The 16,862-nt window shown below is 36.2% G+C and overlaps 1 protein-coding gene across 5 annotated transcripts in view; it reads left to right on the forward strand.

Moving 5' to 3' along the window:
* Positions 1-7,647: 7,647 nt before the first annotated feature.
* LOC116098027 (hyaluronidase PH-20) overlaps positions 7,648-16,862 on the forward strand; it is a 13,234-nt gene continuing 4,019 nt past the window's right edge. Inside the window, exons 1-4 of one of the 5 annotated variants that reach the window (XM_031380779.1) lie at positions 7,648-7,783; positions 7,864-7,898; positions 12,652-13,803; positions 14,601-14,690. In XM_031380779.1, the coding sequence (XP_031236639.1) occupies positions 12,850-13,803; positions 14,601-14,690 (1,044 nt within the window). In that variant the 5' untranslated portion in view covers positions 7,648-7,783; positions 7,864-7,898; positions 12,652-12,849. Of the gene's footprint in view, positions 7,806-7,863; positions 7,960-12,651; positions 13,804-14,600; positions 14,691-16,862 lie in introns of all 5 variants that reach the window. The other 4 variants (XM_031380782.1, XM_031380781.1, XM_031380777.1 and 1 more) reach the window with 4 other exon arrangements.

Below are 16,862 nucleotides of genomic sequence, written 5' to 3' on the forward strand. Positions count from 1 at the left end.
CCTTGGGACTGAGAATCTTCTCAGCGTCAAAGCTGTCTCCATCCCTGGGCAAACAGACTGAGAACAGTACAAGTGGCTCTGCAGAGCCAGGAAGTGCTGGAGTGGGTCTCTCTGCTGGGGATCCTTATGGGGCTGGAGGCCACCTATGAAAGCATTCATGTAGTGGGAACTTTTGACCTTGTACCGAGCCTTGCCCTACTCTGTACAGCCAGTCTCCCTCAGTGTGAGGGAGATTGAGTCACCTTCTTGTTGCATAACTCCACAGACTTGCCTGCTCTGCTGGCCCTCCTTGCTGCCCTGGCCAGCCCCATTTGCACACAAACTGACCTGTAGGGCTGACAGGGCCAGCAGTTTCTGAGGATCTACCACATTGTGTCTTCACATAAAAAATCTTTAAGAAATGAAAAAAAAAATGAGTTAGAAACTCAGACCCCACCCTGCTCGAGGTGGTGTACGTCTTCAACAGAAGCCAGTTTCAAACATTTTATAACCTCCCAAGACTGCAACCAGCTGAGGACCAAGTGTTTAAATACCTGAGCCTGAGAGGAACATTTCACATTTTATCTGTGAGAGCTATTAAACAATAACTGCTCTCATTTAAGATGTACTTATCCGTTTCCCCGGGGCCAATGTACTTCCTTGTTATACTTAGCATCAGATGGAACCCAACAAGGTTTCCCAAGTTTTCACACTTGGCCCATGGGCAATAGTGATCTGCGAGGGTAGGGTTTCTTGATCCTGCTTCCTGCCAGGTGGCGGAGCCCTGGAACACTGAAGGCAAAAGCACCGTATTCAGCAAGAAGTATTGATTTATAGGACCAAGCCATCACGTTGCCCTGTGACTGTTTCAGAGACCTGAGTTTTAGAGAAGAAAGGTTAGAGTATGTAGGTAGAGAGGCAGAAATTAGCAGGAGGCTGTCCTGAGACATCTACCCTTTTTATGGTTTTCTATATCCCGATGAGTTAGTTAGAAAGTTCCACATGAGGTAACTATGTCTCCTAGTGATTAAAATGCCTCTTTGTAGTTAGACATCCTTGAAGCTGCAGTTAGAGTGTTAGAAATTAGGCTGTAGGACACTCTCCCAACACGGATTCATGCATTACTAGTCAGTATCCCGAGAAGCTGGCAAAGGATCGTGGTGCATGATTAGAAGCAGAGAAGAGGTGATACTAAGGTGGGGACTTAATAATAACACTGGAATGGGAAGGAGGCTGCAAGAGACTTCTGAGCAGGCTTTAATGCAAAGGGATGGCTACTTGCAAGAGCCTGGGGACACTGTCACTTTGCTTTGCTAAACAAACTTCTGCCCAAACTGTCTGTGTCCTGCTCAAATTCTTTTTTTGGAACTCTTTTTCAGTAGCAACATGACACCACAAGTAGAGAATTACATACCTGGCCTCATGTGTTTAGTCAAAATGAATACTGTGTACAATTGTCTTCAGCCTTTGACTATTAGGTATATATGAAAAAGTAAATTTAAAGTTTAGGTTTGGGTTTCATCCAAGATATCTTACTGTATGTATGTAAATACTATAAAAGCAAAAAAAAAAAACCCACAAAAACAAAAAACAAAACCAACCCCCCAAAACAAACAAAAAACCCCAAACAATAACAAAAACCAAAGCCCTATAATATAAAGTAAAATCTAGAAACCTAAACATTTTAGATATAAAAGCATATGATATAAATTATTTTGTCATAAAATCTATAAAAGTAGATCAGGAGTTGGAAAAATGGAAAAATACTTGTAATAAATCAGAAAAATCAGAAAGAGAAATCAGGATTTAATGAACTTGAATCTAATGGATGTTAGGCCTTGTCTTTGATGTTAGTAGTCCAAATATGGTTGTATAGATTATATCTAAAAGGATTCTTAAGGCAGACTGTAGAGGGAATAACAGAATCTAAGTCATCCCAGGAAGGGTAGCCATAGTGTATCAGTAAAAACCAAGCCACAGAAAGGAACTGACATCAGGGCAGACAGAGGTGTGAGAAGTTATGATTGAGCAGGAATCTAGAGAGACCAATACATAGGCTGTGGGTGTCAAAGATTTATGGAAAACCCACAGCATCATTTCTAGGTGAGAAAGTAAGGCACTTGAGGAACTTGCTCCTATAAATAGGCCTATGGCAATTTTTCTATCGTTCCCTAAATTTTCTAGTATTAAGAGTATGGAAGGAGGGGACTTGAGATGGGGAGCAATCTCTGCTTCCTTTGTAAATATATCCTGTTGAGTTTCAGTGGTCATCAGAGTTACAATTGATTGCAAACCTTGATGGTTTCAGACATAAAGATTTCTTGGGCACAGCCTCGGTTTGGTCAAACACTTTGGTTCTGTTCTTTGGTTCCAGGCTCCATGTCCCCATCCCATCCCATTCAATCCTTTACTTTGGTGCTTTCTGGATTCCTCTTCCTCAGAGGTTTAAACTTTGCTCTAAGACCTAAAGCTAGCTGAAAACAGTTCCTGTATCACTCAAGATAGCTCATTTGTTTGGACTTTTGATAGAGTTCTGTCCCGTAGTCCTACCTGTATTGGAATTCACTATGTAGAACAGACCAGCTTTTGATTTTCACCTACCCCACTTTCTTTGCTTCCTGAGTACTGGGGTTATAAGTGTGTCCCAACTGGTTCAAGCTGGGCTTTAAAATGCAGCAGATCACTTGAGGACTCACCTGGCTTGACCCCAATTGGTTCATCTTCCTCACCTGAATTCCTGAACTAAGCCTTTTAGAGCTTAATTAGTGGAAGAGAAGTTGTTCTGATGTTTGGAGCTAAAGGATAAGACAGATTCGCTTGCTCCAAGGTAAAACAAAGTAATATGTTATCTGCAATGTATAATAACCCCTGTGTCTGCTTCATGAGGTATTAGGATGTACATAACAATGCATTTCTTGTCATTCAATAGCATTTATTATGTATAAAGTGCTATTAGATGCAACTCCCAGGACACTGGGTGCCCTGCCACTGTAGTTACAATCAAGCTTGTGAATTTTGAAAGTTTTTGTTTGTTTGTTTTACACTCTCTGAAACTTCCTCCATACCTGTTTTTATTTTTTAATGTGTTTTAGTTTGGTGTGCTTATTTTAAAGCAAAGAACTAGTTATTATAAAGCTCTTCTCTCTACCTCATGTTCTTCTAACAGCCTAAACATAACATCCCATAAAAACCTCTGGATATTTTCACAGCCAGCTTCCCAGGTCTGCTCATAGTTTCTTCCTTCTCTGTACTCTTTAGTTTGCTGAGTTCCGGGGACACTTGCCTGTTATTACTTACTCAGATTCTCACGTGTTGATCATGTGCTGCTCTTCCGTTACTTCTGCCTCAGGTGAGAATACCTGGAGGAGGATTCCACCCTTTTCCTCCTGAGAAAGAAAAAATGTCTTTTCTAGCTTTCTCTCCCAGAAGAAACAGGGTCATTGGATTTTTATGTAGTTGTGTCCAGAGAGGCAGAGAGAAGTATGAATTTTAAAACATCCTTAGGATGGTGTTCTGAGGTTGAAGTTGTGGTTCATTTTCCTTTTTGTATAGTATATGCTGCATACTTACGACTTATTCTAGAACGACTATGTTGCTTATTGATGATAGCTTATATCTATACATATAAGATATGTTAATAGCCAAAGCATATTGGTTTGGCTTTTCTGCTGAGGAGTAATGCTAATGATTGCTTTTATGATTTTTGATCAGTGGTCTCCCTTTCCTTTTCTGAATCAGAAGCACAATCAGACTATATTAGTCATGTCTGTCTGTCTGTCTTTTGACCAACCAAATGCTCTACTAGAAACAATTCAGGGATGAATCACTTTTTTTTTTTTATTTACAATTTGGGATGTAGTCTATTGTGGTAGGGAGGTCTTGTGACTGTTAAAATTACATTGTATTCAGAGTCAGGAGACAGTGAGGAATGTTGGCCTAAGCTGATTTCTCTCTCTCTCTCTCTCTCTCTCTCTCTCTCTTTCTCTCTTTAAATTCAATTAAATATCACAACATATGGAATGGTACTGCCCACCTTCAGGAAGAGTCTTTCCATAGCAATTAACCCAATCAATCTAGCAACTACCTTATCACATGATTAGAGATTTAGCTCCCAGATATTTCTAGAAACTGCCATGGTTACAATAAATATTAGCCATCACAAACATAACCTTTATAAACTTGACACTTTTTTAGTCTTCTATTTATTTATTTATTTATTTATTTATTTATTCATTTATTTATACTCCAGATTTTATTCCCCCCCAGTCCACCTCTGACCGTTCCATATCCCATACCTCCTCCCCACACCCCTGTCTCCACAAGCACTTGGTCTGTAACTTTAAGCTCTCTGCTTGTTCCATTCAGTTGAGATGTTTAGTAATCTTACTGGTTTAATTTTTTTCTCTTCTCTCTGTAGGCCCACAAATACATAAGCACTAGCTATGACAGATCCTGGATATTGCCTTGTTTTGAGATTTCAAAGGCAAACAACATAATCCATTGTTTTTTAACTCAGCCACACTCAAGTTCTCAGGCCATGTGCAGGATGCTGTCATAGTCTTCACCAGAATGCAGCAAGAAGGTTTCTATTCAAGTCCCTGATTGAGACCTGTTTATCTTCCGAAACCCTATGACTGGCCGGCATCTTTCTTACTGCGCCTGTCTTCTAAGAAGCTGACCAGAACAGACCATTAAATTCTGCTTACACTATACTAGGACATCACTAACCAGTACCGTATATCAAAGCAACAGTGCCCTAGTTCTTGATACTAATTTTATGTATTAGTTACTTTCATTATTTCTGTCATAGAGCCTCTGACATGTATAACTTAAGAAGGATGCCTTTTGCTTTACAGTCTGAAGGTAGAGTCCGTTGTGGTGGAAGGCAAGGCAGTGGGAACATGACGATCCTGAGATACTGGGTCTACACGGGGAAAGCAGAGCAATGGGAGCTGCTGTTCACATTGTTCTCTACCCAGTCTCCAGTTCTGCCCCACAAAATGGTGCCACTCACATCTAGTGTGGGTCTTTCTACCTGTTATCCCACTCTAGAAACTCCCTTGCAAACAAGTACAGAGATTTCTCTGCTAGGTGACTCAAGACATTTGTAATTTGGACAGTCCGGATCATACCATGCCCTTGTTTGGTCAGGCTAATATAAAAATACCCAGCATACATTAAAAATACTTTGCTACTATTTGTCTTAAATGTTATTTATTTGAATTTACTTATTCTATCAATCCATGTAAAAAAAAAGAATTTTTTTTTTAATGTTACGTCTTAAAGAACAGAAGATCATTGCAATTGGGTTTCAATTCAGTTGGAAAGACAACTTAAAGGAGAAATTATTTTAAATTATTTATTTCAATAATTTCTCCTTTAAGTTGTTAATATTATATTATATTATATTCTCTTATTGGAGAAAACTAAGTGTTCCTTTACTAGTGAGGTTCCCTCTCAAAGTTGCCAAGTAGTTAAATGAATGCAATCCATTCAAAGGTTGAGTCAGTCTGATGTCTTGAGCAAGTCCTGATCTATGAAGTCTTTCTAATGTAGATTGCCTCTGAGGTTCACAAAGTTTGGTTCTAAGAATCATGACTAGGGCTCAGCCTCATCAAATCTGTTCTCTGTGGCATACATTTCCTGAAGTTGTTAATTTCTATCAAAACAAATTCTTAATGGACTAAGTTCAAACTTTTAAAACATTTTTAAAATTAATTTTATTTTAAACTATATTTATTTAATTTTTTATTAAAAACTTCCTTTTACATAATATATTCTGGTCACACTTTTCCCCCTCCAATTCCTTCCAGTTCTTTCTCACATACCCAACTTCATACCCTTTCTTTTTTTCTCTTTTTATAAAACAGAAGAGCAAAAAACCTTCAAACTAACACAACAACAACAACAACAACAACAAAATGAGAAACAGACACCCACACATAAAGGAACAAACAAACAAAAAACCAAAACAAAACCAGAGACCACTAAAACTGAAACCAAAATATCCAAGCAAAAGACCAATAATATAAAAAATGTCCGAACAAGGTAATTTGAGACTCAAAGTCTACAAAAATTGCATTGAGTTTGTTTAGTGTTGGCTGGGCAAGGGACATGCCCTTAAGTGTGTTTAATGTATCTAGTGAGACTCTATTGGAGAAAACTAAGCATTCCTTTGCTAGTGTTAATTAGAGATAGCTTCTCACTTAGGTGTGGGAACCCATTTCTGCTTCTCTCTCTTAGTACTTGGACCCTATCTGGCATGAACATGTACAGGCCCTATCCATGCTGCCATAGTCTTTATGAATCCACAAGTTCAGCCATCCTGTTGTGTCTGGAAGATACTACTTCCTGGGAGTCATCCATCCCCTCTGGCTCTTAACAATCTTTCCACTTCCGCTTACGCATAGCTCCTTGACCCTTGAGACACTTCATTTAAGACTGACTATTCCAAAATCTCTTATTCCCAGCATATAGTCCAGTTGTGGGTCCCACCTACGGTAAGAAGAGGCTTCTCTGATGAAGGTTGAGCAAGGCAGGGATCCTCGACCAGATGAATAATTGGTAAAAATCTTTTCCCATTCTGTGTCCTGCTACTTTGTGAGAATGATAGTGTCCTTTGTCATACAGAAGAAGCAGCTTTATTTTTCATTCATGGTACTGTCTTATATAAAGATGATGGTGGGGAAAGGGACACTTACTGACAATATGATTTATTATATTTATTATTGTTATTTATTAGATTTATCCAGCACTTTCTATGTGTCAGACATGAGAGGAGAAATAAGTATTTTTAAGCCTTTTTAGGTTCTATATCTAGTAAATGAATTGAAAGAAGGCAGATTAGTAGAAGAAAAACAGGTAAGGTGAACTACCACTCTGGCCAACTTTGATTTTTTAATGTATGTATTTTAGAATTAGGCAGCCTAGTCAGGGGAATACTAAGTTATTCAATATTGTAAGAGTTGCCTGATGTATCTGTATATTTAGCAAAAACATAATGAACACACTTCAGAAGAACTTGGATCTTAAAAATTTGAAGTACAGCCTGTGAAACCAATCATAAGGTTTTAATTGCATTATTGTCCTGCATAATGAACTAGAAAAGCCAAGTTATTCTATAAAAGCAAAAAAGAAACTTTCACTGTCATCTTCTGGACAGAAAACAGACTTGTGCTTCACTGGAGATTTTCCTAGGCATGAAGGTCTCAGCAGAAGGAAAGGCAGTAGGATGCTCTGGTCACAAATGCTATCCAGTTCCAATCAAGCCCTAGTAACAGTAGTTCTTCCAGATGCTCACTGTGAGTATCTAGTAGAATTGCAGGGATGAACGCTAACTACATAATGTTTTATGCTACCTACATGCTACAATTACTATCAGAAGGACTTGTTAATATGGCATGGGCTTGGGTTGTATGATTTTTGTGATTGATTCACAAAACAATGTGGTTAAAAGGAGAGTCACATGTCTGAAAGCTGACTAGACTGAGAAAAGTATATCAGTCAGACTTCATAGGAAAGGAGAGAAATAGGAAATGTTTATTTCCCCTTAAAGGGGAATGGGAGAATTGAAAGAAGAGGGAAAGGGGTGGTCTGCAAGCTTGGGAGAATCAGTTCACTTTGTGATGTTATCTGCTTCTAGAATCTTGGAATTTGCTGTGAAATCCAGTCTATAAGGTTATCAGTAGTTCTAGCCATCCCTTTGGCTTGTTCTAGGAGTGCTGAAGTAGATTTAGGTTGACCATGGCTCACATGAATTAAGAAGTATTATTCTTGTTATGATGGAGACGCAGATGGTAGGCAGGTATTTGTAAGTTTCCAGCAAGGTAACAGTATACATGCTTTTTTATAAACTTCTTGATATTTACTTTTTTTTTTTTTTAGGTTCAAGTGATGAAAGAATTGTCACTCAATGGAAGGTATATTTTTCTCTAAGATGATATGCCTCTACTGTGTTACAGTTCTCATAACTTGCAAGAGGTAGTGTCAAAGTGTCTGTTTAAGCCCCTTTAAAGTTCATTTAACTCAGGAAATCAAGATTCAAAGATGCTAGGGTAGAATCATTTGCCTTTCATGCCTTAGCCTACCATGGTTTGAAACATCATAACAATTTTATGTCCATGTGTGACTGGAATGTCAGAAGAGATTAGAAATGTATAGGTTTTTAGGTACTAATACCAATACCAGCATGACAGACTCTAAAAGTACAGATGAGATAGAACAAGGGGAGAGGGTTCCTCTTCAGCAAGTGAACATGCTCCAAGAAAAGCTTTGCTTTAATTGTCCATACTCTACAGGCAGAGCACTGGGAGGCTGATGTAGAAAAAGCACCTTGCTTTTTGCTGACTCTGTCTCCAAATGTTACCTGTTACTTGTGGAGTAAGCAGTTTATCTTGGGCAATGATAACTCATTTTGTTAGAACCAAAGCAAGAGAAAGAAGCTTTATCTTGTCTCTGAAATTCTGTATCTATGGATCATGATAACTTGAGTTGATAGGTAAATAGGAGCAAAGCAAAATATTACTCAGTATTTTTTCAAATACATAGAAAATTTTATAGGAAAAAAAAACCTGTAAAGCAGTGGTTTGCAACTCCTAATGATACAGCCGTTGAATTTAGTTTCTCATGTTGTGGGGACCGGCAACCATGAAATTATTTTTGTTGTTACTTCGTAACTATAAGTTTGCTACTATTGAAAATTGTAATTTTTTTTAAGATAGAGGTTTGCTAAAATGGTTGAGAAACACTGCTCTAAAGAAATATCTACAACCAAGATCCTAATAGGCTTTTAAAAAAAGATTAATTATGAAGAACAAATGAGACCAGTGAAAATTTCTAGAGGAAGGAATGTGTGATATATGACCAGAAGACATATGTAGAAACTAGTTGACAATATAGGACATGAAATACATTTGTTAACACTGATTCACTTTAACAGCCACCCAGTCTCCTCTTATGAGACATGTTCTTAGTACAAAGAGGATAGCCCCTTCATGATAGATATTTTGCTCTGGGATAGATCAGAAAGCCCTTCTCACATGCATTTGATCAATTCTCACTAGCTTAAAATGCCACATCACTGTGTTTTAGGGTGTTGTGCTATGAATTTCTTCATAGCCATTACCCCAAGAGATTTATATACATTCTCATAATACATTCTTTTAATATTATAAGGGACCTATATATATAGTTCTTTATAATCCATATACCTATATATGCATAGATTATATGTATAGTTCTTTAAAATCCATATATAATATATGCATATATAATATATATTTATATATATTATATAGGTAATCCATGTGTATATGAATTATAAAGAACTATATGCATAGATTTATATATATTATATGTATAATATGGATTGTATATATAACTTGGTTTTTCTATATTATATATATTTTATATATTATTTACTTTATATATGTACATATTTTAAAAACATTTATTTATTTATTTTATGTATATAAGTACACTGTCATCTTAGACACACCTGATGACAGAAGAGGTCATCAGATCCCATTACAGATGGTTTTAGGAATTGAACTCAGGACCTCTGGAAGAGCAGTTAGTACTCTTAACTGCTGAGCCATCTCTCCAGCCCCCCATAATATATATATATATGTGTATATATATATATATACACACACATATACATATATATATGTATATATATAAATATATATATACAATATATATAATATATAAAACCAAGTTATATATACATATAATATATATAAATCTATAAAGTTTGGTTCTTCAAGACAGGGTTTCCCTGTGTGTAGCCCTGGTTGTCTTGGAACATGCTCTGTGAACAAGGCTGGCCATGAACTCCCAGAGATCTGCCTGCCTCTGGCTCCTAAGTGCTGAGATTAAAGGTGTGTTCTATCACTGTTCAACTATATAATCCATATTTTCTAGTTAAAGATGTAGGGAAAACATCTGTAAGATCTAGCAATATTACAAAGTCTGGGTAAACTGACTTTGAGAATTGAGTCAAACTGTATACCTCTTGGTTGTACTTAGAAAATTCAACTGCTTAGTACAGTATAGGCATTATAGACATTAATTAAGGAATACTTAGATAAGAGTTATTTTCTTCTTGTTAAAGAGATTAGGTTGAAGACAATAAATAACCTTTCTGTGAGCAATTAATTACAGTGGCTTTTTTTTTATTCAATTTCAAATGTTTCAGGTTCCAAAAATACTGTCTATCAAACTGATTTATACAATTTGATATATCAAGCTGGTTTATACTGAATATACATATACATTCACTCATACTCAGTATAAACAAATTAATATATAGCTATGACATTGTTGTACATAAATTGTGATTTTTCAACCTTTTGTTCCTGGTTCATAATTTTTCCCTGGTATCAGAATTTTCTATTCCTTCTTAAAAGTCATAGAAACTTTTATTTTCCTGGATTTTGCTTTTGAATGTGTCATATATCCCCAGAATTTCCCTTCTTTGATAGAGAAAGACTCTTTTTTTTCCAAAGGTGCTGTTCCATACCAAGTGTGATGGAAATGAGTTCCACCAAGAGATAAAGGGAAATGTCAGGCCTTGACACCAGTTTATAGGCAATTATTAGCTCTTTTTTGTCTAATCTCATTTTACATAGTTATTATCAATGCTTCCACTATGCCTATGCAATGAAGTCACTATAAAACCTTGAAAGAATTTGGGAATTCTCAGGTCGTAGATCTTGTGAAGATTCCTGGATGGAGGTTCACTTGGGAAAGGTATGAAGCTTTGAGCAGCTTCTCTTACAAACTGATCCTATGTATCTCTCTACTCTTGTACTTTGCGGCATCAATCACAACAATATGCTAAACCTGTTTCCTGAAGTTCTGTGTTTAAGGAAAGTAAGAAAGCCCAAAGAGAGGGCTGTGGGGAACTTTGTTTACCCAGCTGATCAAAATCTCTGGTACTCCATGATGGCTTCTGGATATGGGGAAGAGAAATTCTGTACTTAGCTGTCAGCTTATGAGCTCTGTGTCTACATCCAGAAGCCATCATGGATATGGGGAAGAGAAATTCTGTACTTAGCTGTCAGCTTATGAGCTCTGTGTCTACAAGGATAGGGTCAGAGTTATGTTGGATTTGAGAATACCTAATCGGTGTCTGTTGTAGAATTCATTTAAAGAGTGTGTAGAAACCTTCACACTCTTTAAAGTCACAGAAGTCTTCTGTGTTGGATGTGATGTGAGAGCAGGGGTTAATGGATTCCTTGTTTTCTAACACAGGATAACTAAGAGTGTCCTTATGATTATACCCTTATTATTTATCCTGCAACTCTGGGACATTCTAAGCTATCCCATTCTATCCTAACTTCATGCTATTTAAATCTACTTCAGCTATTTGTTTTAGTTTTTCTTTTTTTTTACGCATGTTCATTAAGAGGAAGCAACTGAACTTTGGCAGGTGCATAACTGACTTTCAAATTTGAAAAAGTGCAAAGGGTATGACTTACTATCACCTTCATATGTATGTACGTATGGTGTGTATGTAATGGTCTTCTGGTTAGATTCATCCAGAAGTGTTCTCAGGTTCAGGAGCTGATTGAGCCCACATGAAACATGATATTTGATGAGGTTAAGATGAAGCAAAGTAATCTGCTTGTTGGCAAGATTAAGGGACAATTTAACTAATACAGAACTTCCTTCTGTTTTAATCTCTGATTCTTAACCTCAGACCATTTCATTGCTGTCACATTTCAGTGTGTTATCAATCAGAATGACAACATAGTCTTGCTTTTTGGAACAGTATTTAAAGATCAGAATTCCTATCATATTTTTACTTAACAAATTTAGAGTCAATCAATATATAGTCATCTGTTAATTTTAAAAGTGAGAGGTCATCTCTGTAAGATTTGATTTGATAGTGTCCTAAGGGAATATTAAACTTATATTTAATTATTAAATTACCTCTAGAAAAAAGTGAGTTTTCCTTTCTTTCGTGCTGTCCACAATAGAAGAGTAATAATAAAGTGGGAAAGAAAGAGCAAGTAATAGAAGCAGGAATGGTGGTACACAAATAATCCCAGGGATTTGGGAGGTTGAGGTAAAAGAATTATAAGTTCCAGGACATCCAGGGAATTTAGCAATATCATGACCCAATAAATGCATCAACAAACAAACAAACAAACAAATTACTGGGAATTTAACTCATTTGAATATTTGCCTAGCATATGCAAGGACTTAGGCTCATTTCCCAATACCACTCTCACGTTCACATACACACACATAAAATAATTACAAAATATGGATATTTTTCAAATTCTGTGACAGGTTGTTTTCAAAAATTGGCAGATCATGACAGAGTGTTTTTTTCACAACCAGTAAATACAAATTTACATTATTTTAACTGGTAATTTCTAAAATATTGATAGATGCCTGACCCTAAATATCTGGGAAGGAAGTAAGAAAAATAATTACATTCAGTGTTTTGTCAGATTAGGAATGATTTTGGAAGATGAAGTAAGTGATGGCTGTTACAGAATTTTATCAACACAAGGGAAAAACCTTATTGCTTTAAATACTTCAAATAAAGTCTTCTGTCTTTTGAAATTAACTTGCATAAAGTCCTTGCATAAAATTGGAATTGGTAAAGCTCTCATTGTGACTACAGTGAATTCCATATTTGTCTTTTTTTTTTTTCAGTTTTAGATGATTTAACTTGCTGCAAGATATTCCTGAAATGTAACACAGGAAGAAGAATCTTCATTGTAAATCAGTCACCATACTTTATTCTTCTTCAGTTGCCTCATGTCACAATCTTTCTAATCTTTTGCATCAAATACTGGACAGACCAACGTGTGTAAGAAGAGATAAGTGCTTACATAGTAATTATTCTCTGTGATGGGAGAGTTGCGATTTAAACACCTCTTTTGGTTGAACTTTGTAGAATCTGGGGGCACATTCCAAACAGTGTTAATATTTCTTTTGATTCCATGTTCCTTGACTGTGGATTATAGGGCAGCACCAATTATATCAAATACAACTTTCCTTTGGATCTGGAATGTCCCAACTGAACGTTGTGTAGGAAATGTTGATAATCCAATCGATCTGAGCTTCTTCTCTTTAATTGGAAGCCCCCGGAAAACTGCCACAGGGCAGCCTGTCACACTGTTTTATGTTGATCGACTTGGTTTGTATCCTCACATAGATGCAAACCAAGCAGAACATCATGGAGGAATACCTCAGAAGGGGAATTTGCGAAATCATTTGGCCAAAGCTAAGACAGACATAGAGTATTACATCCCACAAGACAAATTGGGCTTAGCTATCATTGACTGGGAAGAATGGAGGCCCACCTGGTTGAGAAACTGGAAACCTAAAGATATCTACAGGAATAAGTCTATTGAATTGGTCCAGTCAATGAAGCCAGGAATTAGTATCACAGATGCCACCCAGAAAGCCAAAGAACAATTTGAAGAGGCAGGAAAGAAGTTTATGGAAGGGACTTTACATCTGGGGAAATTAGTTCGACCAAAACACCTATGGGGTTATTATCTATTTCCTGATTGTTATAACAACAAATTTCAAGACCCTAAATATAATGGGCATTGCCCTGATGTGGAAAAGCAAAGAAATGATGGTCTTAGCTGGCTATGGAAAGAAAGCACCGGCCTTTACCCCTCTGTCTATTTGAAGAAAGACTTGAAGTCGAATCGACAAGCTGCCCTCTATGTCCGCTACCGAGTTGTGGAATCTATCAGAGTGTCCAGGTTTCGCGATGAATTGAATCCAGTCCCGATTTTTGTCTATATCCGTCTTGTTTTTACTGATCGTGTCTCTGAATTCCTTCTAGAGGTAAACAAATGATTCTTGGCATCTCTGACCTAATATTCAGAAGTAACGTTTACTGGAAATTAATGTTTTTTAAATGACATGAATTTAGCTTTGTATATCACTTAAGAATGTAAACAGGGCTAGTTATATATTCTCCAAAACAGAATTACTACATTTTTATTGCTTATTGTAATTATATGACCTGTTAGTGGCCATGGAGAATCATAAAATACAGACAATATTTTAACTGTTTTATTTTTATTTTATGGATATTGCCAGCAGAATTAATTACAATAGCCTCTTTTTAAATAGTGAAGGTATGCCCAAAGAGTCTGATCCACCAATCAAAGAATATACAGGGCTGGTCGTAGGGCTCCTCGCATATATGTAGCAGATGTGCTGGTTGGTCTTCACCTGAGTCTCGAACAACTGGAACAGGGGCTATACCAAAGCTGTTGCCTGTACATGAGATATATTCTTCTATCTGGGCTGCCTTGTCTGACCTCAGTGGAGAGGAAGTGCCTAGCCTCACAAAGACTTGAAGTACTAGGGTGCATGTAGTGGGGTGAACCAGGGGGCCCACACCTGCTCAGAGGATAAGGTGAAGGGGCAATGGGGGAAGGATTGTGGGAGGAGGTGACAACGAGGGGACAGTCAGTGGGATGTAAAGTGAATAAGCAAAAACATTTAAAAAAAGATGTAAAGAGTGTAAAAATATTTAAAGTATTATTGTTGGGTTAGCATGCTTGCTTTGTTGGTGTTGTCCTGTGTAAATGCTTCTATTTGTTACTCCCTGCTAACTCTATCACCTTTGCCAGGATGACCTTGTGAATACAATTGGTGAAATTATTGCTCTGGGTCCCTCTGGAATTATAATATGGGATGCTATGAGTTTAGCACAACGTGCGGTAAGTCGAATTGGTTGCAAGTAGGTCAAAATTATTTTATCTTTAAAGTTTTTGGAGATTGTATTTAGAAAAGTACTGTTAAGTACTTTGTTAAGTATTATATACTTTGTTAAGTATTATATTAAGTACTGTGGAGGGCAAACAGTAGATGCTCAGAATTTGCTGAATCAAGTTGTGCTGTATCTTTTATTATGAAGTAGAAAAAGGACTTGTCTTCCAGTGGTGAGAAAAAGCCAGCCTAATCAGCCCTTCTTATAAAACTTGATTTTTTTTTTTAAATATTCAGGAATTTTGTTAGTCACTTGTAAACACCATCATTATTAAAATTAAAGAATAAAAAGACATAATAAGATATATTGTGTTAAAACCTAAAATAAATAATGCTTAAAATAAGCCATCTGTTTTACTTCATGTGCACCTTAACGCCTGAGGTGTGTATCTGTTGAATCTGCACAGGTAGAACACTCTAGACTAGATGCTATTCACTTGACATGCTCACGCTATATAATGTGCTCAGTTCCCAACTCTACACTTAGTGTAACTGATTGGTAACATGAAGGTGACCCCTGTAGGCATAATTATACAGTATTTTTTAGACAGAAAGTATAAATCTTTCCATAATGTACATATAAAACTATCATCAAATCATCTTTCTTTAGTTTGCCTTTTATTTAACCCTTGTCTCTCTGTTCACCTGACTGATGGTTGACTGAGGGTCATTTCTATTTTCTAGAGGTCTTGGACTTCTTATGGTCCTGGATTTTCTGTTATAGTGTTAATAGAATAATTTCATTTTTTTAATTGATTTAAGTTTTATTGCATTATGATGAGAAAAGATACATAATTTCATATCTACATAACTGAATTAGTTAACATTTAAAAACATATTTTAAATAAATAGAATTATATCACATTCTTCTTTTCCTTTTGTACCCCAACTCCTCCCAGAACCCTCCCCCCCACTTCAATACCTACAATACCTTTTGGGTTTTTTTGTCATATTCTTAAATTTATAAAATAAAACAATAAAATGATTTGTATAAAAGTTATTTGATATAAGGCAATCAATTAAACAGTTTTATGTAGATGCTTGTCTGCAGCAATACTGAAAATACATATGTTTTTCTCAATATAAATTTTAAATAACTCCAAACATATTAATTGTGTATTTTAAAATAATACATCAATCACTACTAGTTTTTTTAAATGAACATAAATAGATAAAGTCTTTTAGTTCATTTTGTTTTGTTTTTAGTAGAGTTTGAAATCTTCGCTCTTACTGTGGTACGAGCCCAAAATAAGAACAATTTTTAGACATTGGAATTCATTGTAATAAGGCTATACTTTAATGCCACTCACATCACCAAAGGTTTTTACCTCCCTAGTAGTTAAGCTAAGAGTTGACAGTTCTGCTGTGCCACGGAGTGAATTGTAGGTATGATTTTTGGATACTGATTTCCTACTATGGTCAAAGCTATTTGAGTGAAGTGATTGTCTTCATTCTCAGCCCACAGAGAACAAGTTACATTCATTTAAGAAGTGGTGTGTGTATTAGGATGGTCTATCTGGAAAGTCATTCACCAACTGTTTCAATGAACAATTGTTCTGCTTGGAGGGTGGCACAGACATTAGGTGAGGGCAAGAATCTGGTTAATTGGCTATGGTGATTTTGAAAAGCATTCATCTCAGAGAAAGAGTAACTTAAATTCTCTTCAAAAATTGATACAATAGTTACAAACATCAAGCAAAGCATTCATTCTCACTCTTTGCTATTCTCTTATAAACCACCTCCCAAGTTAATTGTTTCTGTTTATTTTGGCTGTATACTTTTGAAATATGTAAGCTGTTCTGAAAACCATAGTATAGTGTAAAGACATAAAAAACAATGCTAATAATAGAGAGGCTGAGATAGGAGAAGCATGGTTTCAAGACTGTTATGTGGTACCTGGTAAGACATTGTCAGGTACTAACAAGCAGAAATTGTATATGGATTGTACAATATTGGACCTATTTCTCCAATTACCAAATTAGAAAGGCCTCCAGATGATAGGTAACAAATTTCAATTCCTTATACTTTTGAATTTGAATCGATTAGGATAAGTTTGTAATATTAATTTTCATATTGAGATATTAAGAAAAAGTAATTGTTACTTTCTGTTATTTTTGTTGTTA

Source organism: Mastomys coucha, unplaced genomic scaffold (assembly GCF_008632895.1).
Source record: "Mastomys coucha isolate ucsf_1 unplaced genomic scaffold, UCSF_Mcou_1 pScaffold20, whole genome shotgun sequence".
Taxonomy (NCBI): Eukaryota; Metazoa; Chordata; class Mammalia; order Rodentia; family Muridae; genus Mastomys; species Mastomys coucha.